The 20286-nt window shown below is 37.4% G+C and overlaps 1 protein-coding gene across 4 annotated transcripts in view; it reads right to left on the reverse strand.

Annotated features, from left to right (window-relative positions):
* Positions 1 to 19237: 19237 nt before the first annotated feature.
* nphs1 (NPHS1 adhesion molecule, nephrin) overlaps positions 19238 to 20286 on the reverse strand; it is a 119153-nt gene continuing 118104 nt past the window's right edge. For all 4 annotated transcript variants that reach the window (XM_067365601.1, XM_067365600.1, XM_067365598.1 and 1 more), the window contains 2 exons: positions 19851 to 19990; positions 19238 to 19619 (listed from right to left, as the gene is read on the reverse strand). In XM_067365601.1, coding sequence (XP_067221702.1) covers positions 19503 to 19619; positions 19851 to 19990 — 257 coding nt within the window. In that variant the 3' untranslated portion in view covers positions 19238 to 19502. The remainder of the gene's footprint in view (positions 19620 to 19850; positions 19991 to 20286) is intronic.

The following is a 20286-nucleotide window of genomic DNA, read 5'->3' on the forward strand; positions in this document are numbered from 1 at the left end:
TAAAAACCACAGACTTGCATTTAAACCTCTGGTGCTTTTCGCGTGGTGGTCAAAAATTACAGATTAAAAAAAAAATATATATATATTATTATTTCAATGAAATTGATTTTGATATTTTGGTTTGATAATGATTTTATTTTTATTTATTTGTATATATTCATGCAGTAGTTACAATACATTTATTCACTTTGAGCATAGAGCTGAAAATAAAATTTCCAACTTAAACTGTCATAAATATTGAATGCTTTGGACCACAGACTTAAAATGCCCCTATTATGGATTTTTGAAAACTACCTTTCATGTAGTGTGTAACATAGCTCTATACGGAAGAGGATTAGGGCCAAGCAATAATAAAAAAATAAAACCATCTCGAGATTAAAGTTGTTACATTTCGAGAAAAAAGTTGAAATAAAATTGATTAAATTGGTATATTTCACATTTCACTCTAAATCTGTAAGAAAATCAAAGCCATAAATCTAAACAAGTTGTGTTCCAAATTTGAGCTTTACCTCAAAAAATGAGCTTTCTATAAGATTTTGTTTGGGTGCAGTACCAAACGTTTCCACTAGATGAAATTAATTTCCCATTCGTTTTACTGTAAACAATGCAAGTGTCACTATTTTTTTTTCAGGACCCTTTAACCTTTTCAAATCATGTCTTTTATTTATTTATTGTTTGTTTGTTTGTGTTCACATAGCAAGTGCCACAACCATTACCAAGTTTTGTGAGTAGCATCTGCCTACAATTTTTCAGGACTGCATTTCTAGGGCCGCAGTTCTAGAACCCTAGCAATGATTTAGTTGTTTAATTAATTTTATATATTGTCCTAACCAACCCCTAGCCCTAAACCTACCCACTGGTAATGTTATTGATTAAATTTAATTGATGTATTGTCCTAACCAGCCACTAGCCCTAAACCTACCCATTGGTAACCCTGTTTAATTATTTAAACTAGATGGCGCTGTCACAAAAACTAGGGTCCTAGAAATGCAGTCCTGAAACCGCTGCGGTCCTAAAAGTTTAGCCTCCGGTATTGCAGGCAGATAATATTGTCCCCGTTCACACCGCCAGTGACACGCAGCGACAAAGCAACATTATCCGTTTTATTTTAATGGAGTGCTGGCGACTTCCAACGACATGAGCGACAGTGACCATTGGCGACAGAATGTGGGCGTGTCAAGCGACGGGAGATGCAACAAAAGTTCAGAAATTGCAACTTTATGCAAATGAGAAGCGAATTTTACGAGCGACAACCAATAGGAGTGAAGACTCTCTGGAGCTTACGTCACCTTTTTAAGTGCAGGCAAGACAGGATTCCGGAGCGATTTCACTGTTTTATTTGATCTGACTGTAACTACATACATGGATATAGTAAAATGATCCATGAAAAAGAAACTGTCGGCAGTCTTCTGAGTTTGATTCATACATTGATAGTTTGTGTTGTTAATTATATGATGATGTGAGCAGTTTAGCACTGCTGCAGTTCATATTACAGTTTCCCCTGCATTGTGTTGATTATTAGGGACAAGAAAATTGATTATTTGTCAAATTCGAATGACGTTTTAGTATTTTTTGACAGTATGAGTGAGTTCAATTTGTTGATGGATCAATGGTTAATCTAGTTAATGATTTAATGCACTGAGCTCTGCAGTCACTACACTCTACAACAGCAGAATGTTACTGTAGCAAGTCCAAAGAGTGTTTTATGTTCTGTTCAGATAAATCTAAGTGATGTATATTCTTTTCTTATGTTATGGTTCAGCTTGTGTGGGGCTTTAAGGGGTGGGAAGTTCTCTCGGAAGTAGAGCCTGCGTGGTGTGGTGTGGGCGGGGTTCTGGGGGAAAATGTTCCTAAGTTGGTTCGCTGTCTGTGAGGCAAGAGCATCGGCCAAACAGGTGCTCACCTTAATAAAAGAAGACTAAGCTGTTAAGTGAGTTTCATAATTTTCTCCGTTCGTTACACTACTTTTAATTCTTTTAAATCTAATTACTAGTCGTATTAGAATGATTTCTTAGTTTTATATATCATTTGTGATTGCATTTTCTATAGATATGATCAGATGTGCAGTCTACCAATGACAAAGAGAGAGAGCACTAGGAATGCCCACAAGCGACTTCACAGTACAGAGACTAGCGACATGCAGCGACAAAGTCGCTGGTGTGAACAGGGCTTCAGTAGCAACCACCCACAACACCCTAGAAACCACCAAACAATGCCTTAGCAACTGCATAGCAAGCATCACTCACATTTATTTTAGGAAATATAACAATTTACTTCTCAGTTGTTTCTCATCTAATTTCTAATATAAATAATAAACTTCATGTAAAATACACATGAGATAACTGCTGATATAGTAAGACTATAAAGGTCTAAAATTAATGTTGAATACACACCATTCAGATCATTTGGTATTTGAAGGAGAATTTGAAAAACGTTTTATTTCATTCACTGTAAAAATGTAAAGTTGTAAATAAAACATATTATATGTTTTAGAAGAAAAAAAACTATTTCAGTCTTTCTACTTCAAAATTCCATGTATAATTCAATGTGTTACATGCTGATTCTTTATAATTATTTGTAAAATTTAATAGCAATTTATTATTGTGAATATTATTTGAAAATCTCTTGCATTGACTTAATCGCACACTTTACTATCCTCACAATTTGAACATTTTGTGATGCAGCAGACTTAAAAGTCTCATCAAAAGTCTGCATTCAGTCACATTGCTGTATAGGTTATATTTGTGAATTTTCTCTCTTAGTTTGCATTCTTCTGTTTTAAATGTTGGGATTAACTGAGAGTGACATACAGCAGTATACACACTTCTCTGAAATTGAAAGGAAGGAAACCATGTAACCACAATGAAATGTGGTAATGGAATAGAACAATTTGTTCCAGAGGTTGTCATGACAGCCTCATATGCCTACAATATGGTCAGATTACAATGACAAAACTATTGAAACTTTTGTTTCTTTTTAGATGTTTTTAGCCTCCTCAAAAGAGCTGTAATGAACATCACACAATCTCTGGAAAGCCTCCTCCTACACACTTCAACATTTCTTGAGAAATAAATTTAATTGCACAGTTCTCAAATGATCAACATACTCATCTGTCCCTCTGATTCAATAGTGTGCGGTTAAGCATGGTTGACTGAACCCACCTGGTATAAATAGACCACTGCTATTGTATGTCCTCCATACTTAAACACCTACATGTTACATAAATCACACTGTAAACTGTCTGTTCTGCAACAATAAACAATAGAAGATTTCCATAATTCAGACCGCCTCGTCCTCGCCTCACGTTCTCAACACTGACCCCCGCAATCCCAGGATTCCTTCCCCTTTCACAGAATGCTGCATATTGTCACAATATTCTCTGTCTCTTTGTCTTGTCAATTTGAAAATACGACTTTTTAATATTTAAGAAAAAAAGTTTTTTGATTCTCTGAAGAAATAGAGCGTTGCTTGCTTGTGCAAAAGTCATGGATATGATGCAAGGATGTTACAGGTGGTTTCCAGGGTGTTGCCATGTAGTTGCTAGGGTTCCTTGGGTGGTTTCTAGGGGATTACTTACAGGATAAAGGGATAATTCACCCAAAAATGAAAATTTTGTCATCATTTACTCACTTTGAAGTTGTTCCAAACCTGTAGAATTCCAAACCATTGACTTCCATAGTATGACAAAAAAGAATACCATGGAAGTCAGTGGGGTCCATCAAATGTTTGGTTACAGACATTCTTCAAAATATCTTCTTTTGTGTTCAGCAGAAGAAAGAAATTCATACAGGTTTAGAACAACTTGCAGGTGAATAAATGATGAATTTTCATTTTTGGGTGAACTATTCCTTTAAGGCACATTCACACCAAGGACAATGACTATAACCCAAATTCCGGAAAAGTTGGGATGTTTATTTAAATTTGATTAAAATGAAAACTAAAAGACTTTCAAATCACATGAACCAATATTTTATTCACAATAGAACATAGATTACATAAATGTTTAAATGGAGAAAATTTTACAATTTTATGCACAAAACGAGCTCATTTCAAATTTGATGCCTGCTACAGGTACCTGCTACATGGTGTAGCATCTCCTCTTCTTTTCAAAACATTTTGAAGATGTCTGGGCATTGAGGTTATGAGTTTCTGGAGTTTTGGTGTTGGAATTTGGTCCCATTCTTACTTGATATAGGTTTCCAGCTGCTGAAGAGTTTGTGGTCATCTTTAACATATTTTTCGTTTAATGATGCGTCAGATGTTCTCTATAAGTAAAAGATCTGGACTGCAGGCAGGCCAATTCAGCACCCGGACTCTTCTACGAGAAGGGCATGCTGTTGTAATAGTTTTGCATTGTCCTGCTGAAATACACAAGGCCTTCCCTGAAATAGACTTCGTCTGGAGGGGATCATATGTTGCTCTAAAACCTTTATATACCTTTCAGCATTCATGGTGCCTTCCAAAACATGCAAGCTGCCCATACTGTATGCACTTATGCACCCACATACCATCAGAGATGCTGGCTTTTGAACTGAATGCTGATAACACAATGAAAGGTCTCCATCCTCTTTAGCTCAGAAGACACAACATCTGTTCTTTCCAACAAGAATGTAAAATTTGGACTCTTCTGACCATAAAACACTTTTCCACTTTGAAACAGTCCATTTTAAATGAGCCTTGGCCCATAGGACACAAGACGGCACTTATGGACCATGTTCACATATGGATTCCTTTTTGCATGATAGAGTTTTAGTTGGCATCTGCAGATGGCACGGCGGATTGTGTTTACTGACAGTGGTTTCTGGAAGTATTCCTGGGCCTATTTAGCAATGTCATTGACACAATCATGCAGATGAGTGATGTAGTGTCGTCTGAGGGCCCAAAGACCACGGGCATCCAATAAAGATCTTTGGCCTTGTCCCTTACGCACAGAGATTTATCCAGTTTCTCTGAATCTTTGATAATGTCATGCACTGTAGGTGATTATATTTGCAAAGCCTTTGCAATTTGACGTTGAGGAACATTGTTTTTAAAGTATCCACAATCTTTTTACACACTCTTTCACAGATTGCAGAGCCTCTGCCCATCTTTACTTCTGAGAGACTCTGCCTCTCTAAGATATAGCTAATCATGTTACAGACCTGATATCAATTAATTAGTTAGTTGCTAGATGTTCTCCCAGCTGAATATTTTCAAAATGTATTGCTTTTTAAGCCACTTGTTGCCCCCGTTCCAACTTTTTGTAGTAGGCATCAAATTTAAATTGAGCTAATTTAGTGGATAAAAGTGTAAAATTTCTCAGTTTAAACATTTGTTATGTTATCTATGTTCTATTGTGAATAAAATATTGGCTCATGTGATTTGAAAGTCTTTTAGTTTTCATTTTATTCAAATTTAAAAAAACATCCCAACTTTTGCGGAATTCGGGTTGTATAATGATAACTATAAAGTTTTAATAATCCCTCTAAAAACTAAAAGAATAGTAGTCTACACTACAACTATAACGATAACACCACAAGGGAACGATATCCTTGGAATAAATGTAATGAAAAAAAAAAAAACACTGATAACCAATCAGAATCCATCCTGTTTTAAAGAGCTTCAGAATTTAAAGTGGCCGACGCCATAACTGCAGCACGCTTAAACAATGTACATTCATTGGTGTGGACTCTAAAATAGTTATTGTTATTATAGTTAATGTTCTTGGCATGAACAGTCCTTTACTCTATGATATTTTTTCAACCCTTTTATCATTCACCATGGAAAATTTGTAAGTATGAAAAGAGCATTAAAAAATGTAAAACTAAGAAAAGAAAAAAAAAAAAAAAACTAAAAAATATAAAAATTTAAGGTCACCATGAAATCAGTTTCCATGGTGGAATAATGCAGTATTTATTATAAATGAATTATCAGTGTACATTTTTTTTTTTTTTAATTAATGTGTAATTATTTATTGCAGTGACATCTCTTCTCTTCTCTGATGACGAGAGCAGGACAACCTGTCACTCACGACATCACAGCTTTAGCAAACGACAACATTCCTATCAATTCACTATGGACAGAATAAAGTCTCGCCCTACAATTTTTCTTGTTCAAGAAGCTGTTTCAATTGTATATACGTCATTACAGTGAAGAAAAGACTATCGTAACTTCCATTTCATGACAAATTAATTAATTAGGGTAAGAATAAAAAAAAAAAAAAAAAAACATGGTCTCGTCATGTCATTCCACTAAAAGTAATTCAGACTGCCTAAAAAAAAAAGTGTAATTTCCCCAAAAGCTTTTTATTAACTGAAGTGGGACAGATCAAGTTAATTTTTTCCCACTCTAGCACTACCTAGCATAATGAAGAGAACAGAGTTTTAACAAGGCTGTTTGAGCACCACTTAGCTTTGAGTGCATGTCCTTGCAGTTGACAGAAAAAGTGGCAATTAGAGACCAGTGTAGCCATAATTTGTCACTGGTCATCAGAGGATGGGACAGGCCTATCATTATGAAATGATAAAAAATAACCAGCTATAAAACAACAGAGAACACAAACAAAATGATCTGTTGAGCATGCATATTAGTCTGTTGGTCCAGTAAATCTATTCCAGTGCATTAACATTTGGACTGATTCAGGTCCAGATTTTGTGAACTCATTTTAAACTTCCTTTTTCTCTTTAAAGGAATAGTTCATAATTCCTAGCCTCATGTCAATTTTTTTTGTGAAATGATATTTCAGGCCAGTTTTATGAACTGGATCAAATGATTCATCCACATGTCTAACCACAAAAGAACGTTTTAAAGGGGTCATGAAAAGGATTTTTTAAAATTATTATTTTATGTTTCCTGAGGTGCACTTATAATGTTAATATGATTTTGACATCAAATAATTGTCATAATTAAGAAATAAATGGCTATTTTCTACCCTGATTTTAGCCCTCTGATTCGAAAACTGTTTGAAGGGGCGTGTCTGCTGCGAGGCTTCAGTGTAAACTCCCACTGTTGTGATTGGCTGACATCTTTGCAATTGAAACATGTGGAATCCTTTCAAATATTTTTACCACATTATTATTGAATTATATTTAGATCTATTCATGGAGGGTTGCAGTGATGAGCACTGAGCTGCGTCCGAAATCGCATACTTCCCTACTATATAGTATGCAAAAAACAGTATGTGAGGTGAGTAGTATGTCCGAATTCATAGTATTTGGAAAAACAGTAGGCGAGAAGTACCCGGATGACCTACTGCTTCCGCCCGAATTCTGTAGTAGGCATACGATGGGCGCTGTGCTGTCCCGTGACGCCACAGGAGAGGATTCTTCATATTCGAAAATGGCGGAAAGCGGCGATGCAGCTCTTTTCAAGTCTAAGTACCTCAGGGAAAAATGGTGTTCATTGTGGTTAAATTGCACTTGTTTAACATAATGTGCTGACTTATTGAAAGTTTAAACAATGTAAATCGATGAGAAGATTTTGAGAGTCGGCTGTAAAAAAATGTTTAATCATTATAACTGTTAGCACATCAAGCTAACGAATAGCTCGAGATACATCAGCTTGTAAACACTGTTGTATTTAACAGAGACGTTCATTGTTAAGCAGTTTAATGAGATTAGAAAACTTAACGGACATCAACATTCAGGCGGCAGTAGGTTGTAGGGCTCACAGTTTGTAAATAGTTTTTTTTTTTTTTAGAATATGTATACTATTTATTATTATTGAATTGAATTGCTACATTACTTATAGATTTGATTTTATACATATTAGAGAATGTTCTGTCTTATAATGGCACTTTTATTATATTAGGTTTTACCGCAGATATGTTATTGACAAATTCGCTACATTAAACATGTAACGTTAGTTAATTCTTATCAGATACTACCAGGAAACTAAGTACTTTCTTTAATTTTAATTTTATGTAACCATCTGTGAGTGAACATAAGCCGAGTCATTGCCAGATGTGGCATGAATCTCTATAGCCAGAGTTGGGCCAGTTATATTGAACAGGAATGCTTTACAGCCATAACAAATATACATGTGCCAGAGCGAGCTGCGGGCCACAATCGGCCCGGTTAACACGCAACGATGGCGATTCTGAGCCGCAAGCGCTGCAGGGCAGCCGAGCTCGGGCCGATTACTACATGCTATCTGGGTTTATTCGGAGGTAAAATTTGCTAGCTAAATAGGTGATTATACTTTGACAAATATTTAACCAGCTGTTTATCTGCACAACGAGCACAACGTCTGCGTTATTATCGCAATGTTATCGTAAACAACTAGGCCTACTTTAGATCCACTCGCTGCTCATTGGCTGAACATCAGTGGGCCGCGACAACGATGTGATGATGTAAAAGTAGGCATTGGTGTCTTGCTCCAGCAATCAATAATCAAATTTTATTGATGACGAGGACGTTTTAAGTTATGGAACTTGCAGGATGTAATGATACAAAGATCTCTTATATGCCAAAAGACCCCTTTAAATGAATAATGACTTAAATTTAAGTCTGTTCCTCCAACAAAGTTATAGTATGACTCCAGGAAACTTCTGGAAAATAGTCCACAGAAGTTTTTATGATGCTTTTTGGAAAAAGTGTGAGATGTACATAATTCACATTATTCCTTTTGGTGAAATAAATTACAAAATTTCCATTGTTTTCCAGATTTTTCCCTTTGCGGCTGCTTGAAAGCTTTGACAGAAGTAACATCTGTGAATCAATATAATCAATAACTCATATATGAGACTTTTTCTTATAAATATAATAAATATAATTAGAGAAAAACATTACAAATGTGTACAATGCACAAATAAAACTGCTTTTGATGGGAGAATTGGAAAAGAAAACACCTCTCCAGATGAGTCTTTGATTACACCAATTTGGCTGAAATGCATGCCTGGGTTATTATTGCATGTTTTAGAGGTAATTACCTGATTGAAATCTTTTGAGGTGTTCAGTAAGCGCCTGTGGAAAAACGTCTTTCTTGTTGTCAAGTGTCCTAAAAAAAGATATGAAAAAAAGAGAGAGAGAGAGAGAGAGAAAAAAAAAGATGATGGACGTTAAATGGAAAATAAAGCTGTCAGAGAGTTTAGTCTGCCATAGTCTGTCAGTTTCAATCACTCTCACTTTCTTTAATGGTACTATTTTAATTACCGGCTCTCGCATTTGTTTTTCCATAAAAATGAATTATACTTTCAATTGTTCAGCTTGTTAAGGAGAAGTGTGCTAGTACTTTTCAAAGTGATATGATTTTGACCTGATAGACAACAAAAAAGTAATTCACATTTTGTTTTGTATATCAAGTATATCATATATTATGAAGTCTGGTATTATGTAATGAACATAGGGCGGCTGTCTTAAGAAAACAAGGCTGAAATGCTGCATTTGGAAATGTCACAGTAAACCTGCGCAAAGCCTCCTGGGTAATGTCGGAGAATAACCATATTTGCAGAACTTTATCATCTGTGATTACGAAATAAATTGTGTTTGCTCACTGTTTTGGCCAACTCCACAATGCTCTGATTGCTAATGTACTGCGTTTTGTGTCATTTTCAAACGGCAAATGAGCAGAAACCAGGAACCAAAACATACTGCGGCCGCAGAGTAATGGGAGATAGACTGCAAGCCAAATTCAATCAAAATTCTTATTACCTTAGTTCGTGTTGCTTTATTATTCATGTAATTTTAAAATCTGCAGTGTGAAAAGGCAATTTTGATAGAAAAGTTCAGCATGCAAATTCCATTATAAAATGCTGCTAGTTTGCGCTGAAGTGCTTATGAGCCGACGGCAAACAGTAAAAGGTTGTTTTCCAGCAACCCGCTGCCAGAACGTGAGAGTTACAGCTTGGATGTGAGTTGTGACCAGCAGAAACAAGCTGGACATGCGACTAAAATGAAACATTTGACACTCAAAACAAATCTTTACGGCAAGAATAAAGCAACATACATTGTAGCCTATAGACAGAACAGTTTATATCAACCCAAAAGTGACATAGATACACCATAAATTAACCGGATTCCCCTGCTTTCCTGTCCCCTGATGAATAACCTGCGATAGTGATTAATGACTAGTCATCTTTTATATACACATATAAAAAATAGATTAATCTGTCCTCTGCAGAGAAAAGTAATTTTTCACTTTTCAAAGTTAGAAGAAAAAAAAAGTGCAGAGTCAACCGTTCTGAGGGCCTTTAACAGCGGTGACATAATCTATGTGTGCACAGCTGCAGCTACAGTAAACCTACTGGATGTAGTTTATTACAGCGCTCTACCCAAATTACCTGCGACAGATTTGTGCATGAAAGCTGGTTAGCTATCACTGACCATGCAGACAGAGTTAAATTTACTCAGTGCATCGAAATAAACTGCTTTATTGTGTTAGACCAATCCTGATTTGAGGTAATGCTTCATTGGAAATGAGAAAATGACAACATGCACATATAACATAAGACTAATTGCAGGAAATATTCATTAATTCTCTGTGCCTTTTATATGGAAATTTATCAAAATCTAATTTCCTCAGGTCTCTCAAGACAATAGTCTACTCTTGTTCATTTTTCATACTGTAGGATGACCACAAATTACTATCAATAAGATTTACTTTGGATTAAAAAGACTGCAATTCACTTAATTCATTGTTTTATTCATAAATAATACATTAAATAAATTAACTGAGCTAACTGGAAAATAATTAAATAAACTAGACTTACATTTTTTTAAAGATCCAGTAAGTAATATTTAAGACGATCTATTGACAGAAATGCAGTTTTATTTGGTATAGAAAGACCTTACATAATGAATCGTTATGTTTTAGAATATGTTTTAGAATGAGCCATTTCTATCTACATACACCGCGGGTCCCCTTACATTTTGTGCCGCCATGTTTCTACAATAGCCCTAAACGGACAAACTGCTCATTGCTTGACTGACTACTCTCTTCTGTCTCAGATGACGACAACTTTGTCCTGTGCCAGCCACCGTAGCTTCTCTGTGTTTCGAAAGGGAGGGGTGCAACCTCACCACTAGATGCTGCTAAAATTTACACATTGAACCTTTAAAGTCGGCATGAAACGGAAGTTTTGGAAGGATCATCTTTTTTCCTTATTGTGATGTACATCCAAGTGAAACGGCTTCTCGAAAAAAAAAAAAAAAACCTCCGGGAAGTGAATGGATGTTTGTGGTTTGCTATTGCTGTGATGTCATGTGAGTGACAGGTTGTCCCGCCCTTCTGCCAGTAAACACATCATCAGAAAAGAGAAGATATGTCACTGCAAGAGAGAGGGGGAGTTATTTTGATTAAAGATAATGAGGCATGTGAATTTAAAAAAAAGTTGTACACAGATAGATCATTTATAATAAATACTGCAATATTCCATAAAAAATAAGAATTGTCAATTTTGATTTCATTGTGACTTTAAGACTAGCCTATAAATTATTTTATTTCCCATGAGGTAAAAATCCTATGTCTGATCCCTTAAAGGGTTAGTTCACCCAAAAATGAAAATTCTGTAATTTATTACTTACCCTCATGCCGTTCCACACCCGTAAGACCTTCGTTAATCTTTGGAACACAAATTAAGATATTTTTGTTGAAATCCAATGGCTCAGTGAGGCCTCCATAGAGAGCAATGTCACTTCCTCTCTCAAGATCCATTAATGTACTAAAAACATATTTAAATCAGTTCATGTGAGTACAGTGGTTCAATATTAATATTATAAAGCGCCAAGAATATTTTTGGTGCGCAAAAAAAAAAAAAAAAAAAAAAAAAAAAAAATACTCATGTAGTGATGGGCGAAGCATTTGGAGCATTATGAATCAGCATCCTGAATCAGCGTTCGGAGCGCCAAAGTTACGTGATTTCAGAAGTTTGCTGGTTTGACGCGCAATCTGAATCATGATTCGATAAGCTGATTCATTTGTGCTCCGAATCTTCCTGAAGCAGTGTTTTGAAATCGGCCATCACTAAATAAGTCATTATTTTGTTTTTTTGGCGCACCAAAAATATTCTCGTCACTTTAGAATATTAATATTGAACCACTGTACTCACATGAGCTGATTTAAATATGTTTTTAGTACATTAATGGATCTTGAGAGAGGAAATGTCATTGCTGGCTATGGAGGCCTCACGGGGCCATCGGATTTCAACAAAAATTTTATTTTGTGTTCTGTAGATGAACAAAAGTCTTATGGGTGTGGAACGGCATGAGGGTGAGTAATAAATGATAGAATTTTCATTTTTGGGTGAACTAACCTTTTAAGAAGTAATAGCACACCTCTCAGAAAATTTGACAAATTAATTAAAATGAACATTTCCCATTTGATAAGATATATTGAACTGTGATTGTGCTGTAAATCTCAAAGAACCTCGAAAAGAGTTTTGGCACTTTCACCATCATTAGATGGATAGACAATAGAGATCTGAGAGGATCTACCCTACGGCAAGACAGCATTTCACTGTGCTGGCCAGATGATGATCCAGATGAAGGGAGAGGCGGTTCAGATTGTGTTTATTTTTCAACTGGCGTGAGAACACAAACATTGATTGAGTTTGTTTGTGTGCGTGAGCATGTGGGTGTGTTTGTGTAGGACTCATTATCATGTGACAGATTACAACATACAGTACAAGCTCAAGAAGGGAAGTTGGAGTGAGGGCTCTGTTTGGTGGTTTTGTGTGTGCGTGTGTAGAATTTATGTGACTTTTCTATGCTCTCATGTATTCAGCTCAAAGGGGGAATGTGAGCATAACAGGGGGGGTATGGGATTTGTTCTTTTATCGTACAGAACATGGACTGTTATCATATCTCATCTGCAGCAGCATCCTTATCCGTTACTGTGCTATTGTTTACTTATAAAGCATAATTTCTCATAAATAAGTAATATTTCTCAAAATTTCTACCCGATAGTTCATATAAACATTTTTTTCAACTCAAATAAATTCTTAAAAGATAACAAAAGAAGAACATAGTGTATAATTTATGTACTGTAATATATGTTTGGCTAATGCTATGAATATGAATATCTGAACATACAATATATTAAAAGAAAGAACAGAGCCTCTGCTTTAAAAATAAATAAATAAATAGAAATTAATCTAGCTTCATGCATTCTTTTTTTATAAACACTTGAATGTGGGTAATTTTCATTAAAAAAAAAAAAAAAAAACATTTCAAACAAAAAGCTGGATCAGATTCATAAACAGAGTAGATCGAATCAGCACCCCCAAAAGCTTGCACAGTCCTACACCTCTTTGTGGGTTCGACATTTGTTTGAAGATCATATGTTTGAAGATCACGTTAGCTTACATGTGCATATGCAATGCTTTTATCACTTGTTTCTGCTGCTTTTTCACTTGTTTTTGGATCTAGAGATTCTGTATTCTTTTAGAAGATGCGTAATAGCGCCCCATACCATATAGCATTAAAAACATCTGCCGCTTTACCACCATCGAGCTACCATTGTTACCATTACAAACCGTTCTTGGCTCGAAATTCTCATCACGGTTGGCTAACTATGCTGGTAGAATAAGTGTAGTGACGTCGCAATTGGTCACTTGTCTGTTGCCTGGCTAACAGTTTCTCTGTAGCTGGCCAAGCGAGCTAATTAAGCAATGTGAAATAAATAATAAAATTTAAAGAAATATCTGATCAACCTCCATAACGCAGTGGAAAAGCGGAAATTTCGTCAATGGCGTTGGGTGTTTCTCAAACGGAAGGCTGCGTCTTAGTATGGCTGTATATATCGGCTGCCACGTCATCAAGGTCCATCAAAGGACATTTCAGTTTAAAAGATCATTTAATGCTGAGGAGGACTCTAGACTATATGCCCTCACTGTAGAACATGAGATCCAGGGGGCAAGGTTGGATCCGGATCCAACTCCTCCCACTTTATATATATAAGAAGTGTCTCGCTAAGAAGCGTCTCGCTGCAGCCTGTGGTGCATGTAGGACCAGAGGGGTTAAACTGGCCCACATCCAAGTGTGATGTCAGAAGCAAGGTCAGTGCCGCCCTGCAGGCGATTCTTAAGATTTTATTGGTCATGTAAATCACAGTACTGATTGCCTACACCAAACACTGATCCCTAAACCTACCTGTCTCCACCTCCTGGATCTCATGTACTGCAGTGAGGAGCTACTGTACAAGCCTCAGAAGGACTGGACTAGGAAGGGACTGGACTAGTCTCACTAGCAGCCTTCTGTTTGAGAAGCACCCGTTGTGTCATTAATGGCAGAAAATTCCATCAATGGCAGGGAACCAATTAATAGAACAAAACATTTTTAGATTTTTTTTCTTTGCTTGAACAGACCTTTACTTTGACCTCTGGATGGTGCAGTCTTTGAAATGAGGCATAAATACAGAGTCCAAGGTGTTCAATGCTACCTATTCCCAATCCCTGTTCCTTTGTTCTATGTTCCCACTGCAATCTGTCACCATGTACACTAATCATCATCATCAGCTGTTTGTCATTTGAGTTAATCTTCTGTGTCACTACTTAAGTTGTTCCCTGTCCTGCACTCTTTGTCCGGTCACCATATATTAAATGTTTTTGAACCTGTACCTCCTGCCTTCGTCTGCCTGCCAGCAAAAACGTTACAGATGACCGGACTACAAATAGATTACACCACAAAGTTTGTGGTTGTGACTCAGGAGAGCTATGATTTTTTTGTCTTTTGCACATTATTTTTCAACCTTGCACTCACCTGCCCCTTTGATGACGAGACCCTGAAATCTATGTTATGGATCAGGGCATACTTTCACCATCCCGCGGACCTCCCAGACACCACCGATCTCAACTGGAGAGAAGCCATCATTAATTGTCTGGAGAGCATCCGTCCCTGATGCAGGACCACGCTAGACCCAGAGCATGAATCACCACCTTCGACCATGGAGCACGTGCCTTCTGCAGATGGAGAACTACCACCCGCCGCGATGCGTCAACCAGAGCTCAAGGGGAAGAGGCCAGGGCTGACCCTCACCCCAGAAGTGGAGCTCCATCATGAGTCTGGCCAAGGGAGTGAGCCCACAACATCTGTGGACAAGGGATTTATGATGATGATTGACTTCAATGAGGACTCGTCATTTCCTACCCTATTCCACCCGGTACCATCATCGCTGTTTGCAAACAACACCATTGACTATCTCAAATTTGAACAATCTCCTTCATCTACTAACATGGACTGTGATTTAATTATTTCTCTGATGTGTGTGGAAGTCACTCTACTCACCATCGTCATGTCCAGTCTCCTCTCACCATCCTCATCCCAGAGCTCAGCCAATCTTCCAGCCCTGCTGCTGCTGGATGTTCACAGCTCTGAGCCATCTCTGTGGGAGCCCCGCTCTGATGTCATGTCACCACCAGCAGCATCAGCGCGAGGGGTTTCTGCGGCTCCGCCTCCAGCCTGTCAGTTCCGTCTTGGCTCCTCTCACCTTTGGCTCCACCGGAGACCCTTGGACTTGCAGCTTCTCCGGGTACCCTCGTCCCGCCTGCTCCCCCTTGGTCAGTCATCACACCACTTCCTCCACAGACTTGTGAGCCGTCCACTGCATTCCGGCCCTCCACCCCTACAGCTGCAGAGGATTCCTCCTTTCCCTCTGTCCTCAAGCACACCGGCTCCACCTCAGCCCTTGTGTACTCTGGCTCCACCTTTGACGGTCGTCGCAGCGGCATCGCTTGGGTCTCCAGTACCAGCAATGTCGCTCATTACCATCAGCTCCCCATCTGTGCCTGCGGATCCATCATCAGCCACATCAACACCTGGACTCCTCCTCCCTTCTCCACGGGCTGTCGGCACTAGGGAGCTCTGGGTCTGTGTCATCTATGTGTTTCCATCATTGTCACAGGAGCCTCGTCGTCCCACCATCACCACTCGCCTCATCCTGCCATGATCCCTCCTCGTCTGCCTCTCACCAAACCTTCTCCTTCACCTCGTCCTCCTCCAAAGTCCGAATGAGGTGATATGTCACATTTAGTTCCATTTAGTTTGTTTCTATGGACTTTCAATTTGTTATCATTGATCATATGTGTTTCTTTGTTCTATGTTCGCACCACACTCTGTCACCATGGACACTAATCATCATCATCATCATCAGCTGTTTGTCATTTGAGTTAATCTTCTGTCACTACTTAAGTTGTTCCCTGTCCTGCACTCTTTGTCCAGTCACCGTACGGTTTATGCCTGCCTGCCTGTCTTGGATATATATTAATTGTTATTGAACCTGTACCTCCTGCCTTTGTCTGCCTGCAAGCACGTTACCATCACTTTGGAAACTGAGAGATAATTTTCTGTTTAATTAAATTAAATTTAGTTATACCGCATATGTCTTTTATCCTATTAATCAAGCATAATCAAGATGGTTGCATTGTAACTGTTGCCTCTCGCACACTTTACCCACAAATATCTTCAGTACATACAAACCGTACCTGTGATTAATTTACACCTGAATTTATGAACCTTTGGATATACAGGCTTACACTGTATGTCAATACACAGTTGTATGCATGGAGATACCGTGTGATGAATACTAAGCGAAAAATTGTACAATAAATATATACAACATAATAACATTTCTTTTAATATCCGGCTGTACTACTCGACATAATCAACACCTCATCCTTCATTTGCATAGCCTACCTTTGCTAAAACAATTGTAAGACTGTGGTTTATTGATCTGAGTTTTATAGAGGAGAATGAGAAGAAAAGGCATAAACTTTTTTTCCCAGGTGAAATCACATCCGCTTGAAAGCTAAAGATAATCACTGATGGCTTCATTCCAATTTAAGCAATAATCTTTAAAAAAAACAACTAGATGCCCAAATGTTCTGATATATCATGGAATACTAAAAATGCAGGTATTTCCTCCACCATAAAGCACTTGCAATGTAGACGACATTAAACGTGGTGGAAAGGGGCAGTAACTATGGCAACAATAACTTTCCATCTCCAGACGTTGTGGCTGCTTGAGGCGTTTGACATGGCTGGTGAACCGGTCAACAGGGCAAGTGGATTGTGGGTACACAGAAGAGAGGAGATGAGATCGGCCCACCTCAAGCCAGGTGTCTGAACAGTTGTTTTCATATTAGCAGTGTTAGAAGTCTGCTCCCTGTCACGGCGGCGCCAGGGCGGAGGGTCACGGCCGGGGCTCGATGGACATGAAGGTGAATATCAGCATTAAAGGAGCATCGGAGGAAAAGGGAGGGAGATTGCAGTGTTAGTTCTCGCGCCAAACAACACCAATAAAATCTCAGAAATTAGAGAAGAAATTGCAGTAGACAATGGGTTATAGACTACCTTTGATTTACAATTAAACAAGCTGTTATGCCAATATACGGAAGCACTGGCATCCTTCCCAACCTGTAATTTACCATCCACTCTTGATAAGCCAGCTTAGTTGAAAGCATCCAGTAAAGCAGACAGAAGAAACAAGCTGAATTTTAAAAGAACAGTTCAGAAATACGGTATGACTTTCTTTCTTAAGTGGAACACAAAGAAGATTTTTAATCTAAAAGCTGCTCTTTTCCATAAAACAAAGGTAGATGGAGACAATGGACTGTCAAGATCCAAAAAAGAACAAAAAAGCACCACAAAAGTAGGCCATGTTATTCTACATTAGCTTAAACTATGATGTACTTGGTCCACCATGGTAACCCTCCCCCCAAACAGCAACATAACAGAACATTAAACATTAACAGATCTCCTTCTATATTAATTTTGTTTAAAAGTCTGAATCAAAGCACTCTGGGAAAATCAAATTTTCCTCTCTTTGAGCGTGATAGTTGTTTCCTACTAAATTAATTAATTTGCTGTTAAAGATATTTTTTAATTGTAGTCCTTGAAACTGGTCAGTATAATTTCTCCATTCTCAAATATTTGATTTTTAAATTTAAATCAAATATTAAGTGTATCTTAAAAATATAATCTGTTGGTCAAATACCTTCTTTTTTTTTTTCTACAAAAAATTTATTTATTTAGGGTCTGTTTACATGACAACGTTGTACTAAAAATGAAAAAGTTTTTCCTTTGAGTTTTTTTGCATACAGACAACAACGTCATCAAAATGATCCCTATCCACACTGATCCAGTGCTGTATTATGCTGCCAGGCCAATAGTTGGCGATGTTACTTTGTAAAGAAACACTATGATGTCACCGTTTTCACAAATTCACGTTTTTGTAGTTTACACAGGGACAATAACAGTATCATTTTCAAAAACTTGCACTTTGAAACCCGTTTTCAAAAGATTGATTTTCAGGCCCACAAAATGCCGTTGTCGTGTAAATGATGGCCAAAACACATAAAAAAGTTTCCAGTTTTTGGTTGAAAATGGTGTCATGTAAACAGACTCTTAGAGTATTTGCTGAATTTTAAATCTTTGGAGCTTGACAGCCCTTTATTCCCTGTTATATGAAAAAGTGCAGCATGAACGTTCTGCAAAACATCTAGTGTTTCACAGAAAAAAAGAATATTATGCTTTTGGAATGACATGAGGGTAAATAATTGATATCAGGAGTTTTTTTTTTTTTTTTTTTCCAAGGCAACCTTTTCCTTTTCTAAGCCAATGATTTCTTCTCAGGCTAATAAAAAATTTACCCTTTGCCTAGTTTCCCTGTTTAACTCATTGTGATGACATATACATGATAACAACACAAATGTGTGTCGAAGAAGGCTGTTGTTGATGTTATTGTTGTCAGCTTCCGCAGACTTAAGGATTCAAGACTTTTATCCTCATTCTCACATTCAAAGACTTCCTCTTGGGACAAAGCTCCACACTTTTCAAGAATCCCAAGAGGAACGCATGCCATCAGGAAAAACGATTAAGCTCAGAATAAATAATAGGATGTTTGATAGTACCTCATCGCTTAAAATGCTGCATTACATAACACTTGTGTTCTTATCAGAGTTTTTTTTTTTTTTTTTTTTTTACTGAAGATAGATGATGAGAACACTTAGTAAATGCTATATATATTCTTAGGAATACAAATTAATGAGCTAATATGCGATTACTAGAGTAGCTTGTAATTGCACATTGTCATTGTTGTTGTAATTTAAAAGTATATTCAGATAAAAAGAAAAAAAAAAGATTTTAAATTTTAATAATATTTTGTGTAATATAAAAGACAACCAACATTTGAACAGTAGTGTATAAGTAAGACATTAGTTGGATGATTTCCGAGAACCCAATGGTGTAAGTTTGGGGACGAGGATCTGTTTGTCCAAAAATAAGAGATATGAGGATTGTTCAGAAACCCTGTTTGATATTTTAAAGGGGGGACATGTATGGAAGTAGCATATCTCAAAAAAAATAAAATAAAATAAAATAAAAATAAAAATCTAATTTAGACCAAATTTAAAACAAATTAAATATTTATTGAACAAATTAAACATTTAGGGCCTAAAATGTAACAAGAGAACGTATTTTAGACAAATAATAGGAAAAAGTAAAAGGAAACATGTTTTATCAACTCATGAACTCAAGCCAGTCTCAGGATAGAGTTGGTCTAGACTGGCACATTCACCAGCCCCACTCTTATTAAACAAGCTCCCCTCGGAGCTCAAACGGCAAGTCTGTGTCTCTCCTGCGTCTGTACACCATAGAATCATAAACTCCGGCTGCTACGTCCACATCAGCTTTACCGTATACTCTTCCCTGTGGAAAAAACGACAGCTATAAACAAAAGAAAAACATAAAACTGACAGAATCTATTATATAAAAACTATTGCACCGCTACTGTGCAATACCATTATTCAGAGCTTCTGTATGTCATGTATCCTTTGAATTAAAACTGTGAATTTAGATATGAAATGCACAGTTGTAAATTAGCAATCACACATTTGGCATTAAGTGCATCTTTCCAGCTGGTTGTTGGCTCACACCCACCTCATGATAGGTAGAGAGTGCTCGTGGATCAGAGTGGGCAGAAGGGGGCAGCAGTGAGTAGCCCTGCAGATCCTGGTACGTCCCCCAGCCTGTCACCTCTTCGTAGTCATGAGCGAGAGGGCTTGTGCCGTGTCTGCCATCTGGAGGGAAGGAAACTCAGCACATCAGTACTTCAGCTGTGTACCTTCAAGTTGCAAAAACATTTTAATTGTTAACTAATCTGTAAACAACTGTCACTAGGGGGTTTGATCAAATACCAAATACTTACTTTGCATAAAAACAAAAGAGCTTTGACAAAACTTGGGTGATAAAGTGATTTAAAATGCCTCCCCCCCCCCCCCCACACACACATTCAAAGAGCAAGAATATATTTATTTCTTATGTCTGCTAAGGCAAGGATCACTATTACTATTACTCATACTTAGGTTTGATCAAA

The sequence above is a fragment of the Chanodichthys erythropterus genome, chromosome 17, assembly GCF_024489055.1.
Source record: "Chanodichthys erythropterus isolate Z2021 chromosome 17, ASM2448905v1, whole genome shotgun sequence".
In the NCBI taxonomy this organism is placed as follows: Eukaryota; Metazoa; Chordata; class Actinopteri; order Cypriniformes; family Xenocyprididae; genus Chanodichthys; species Chanodichthys erythropterus.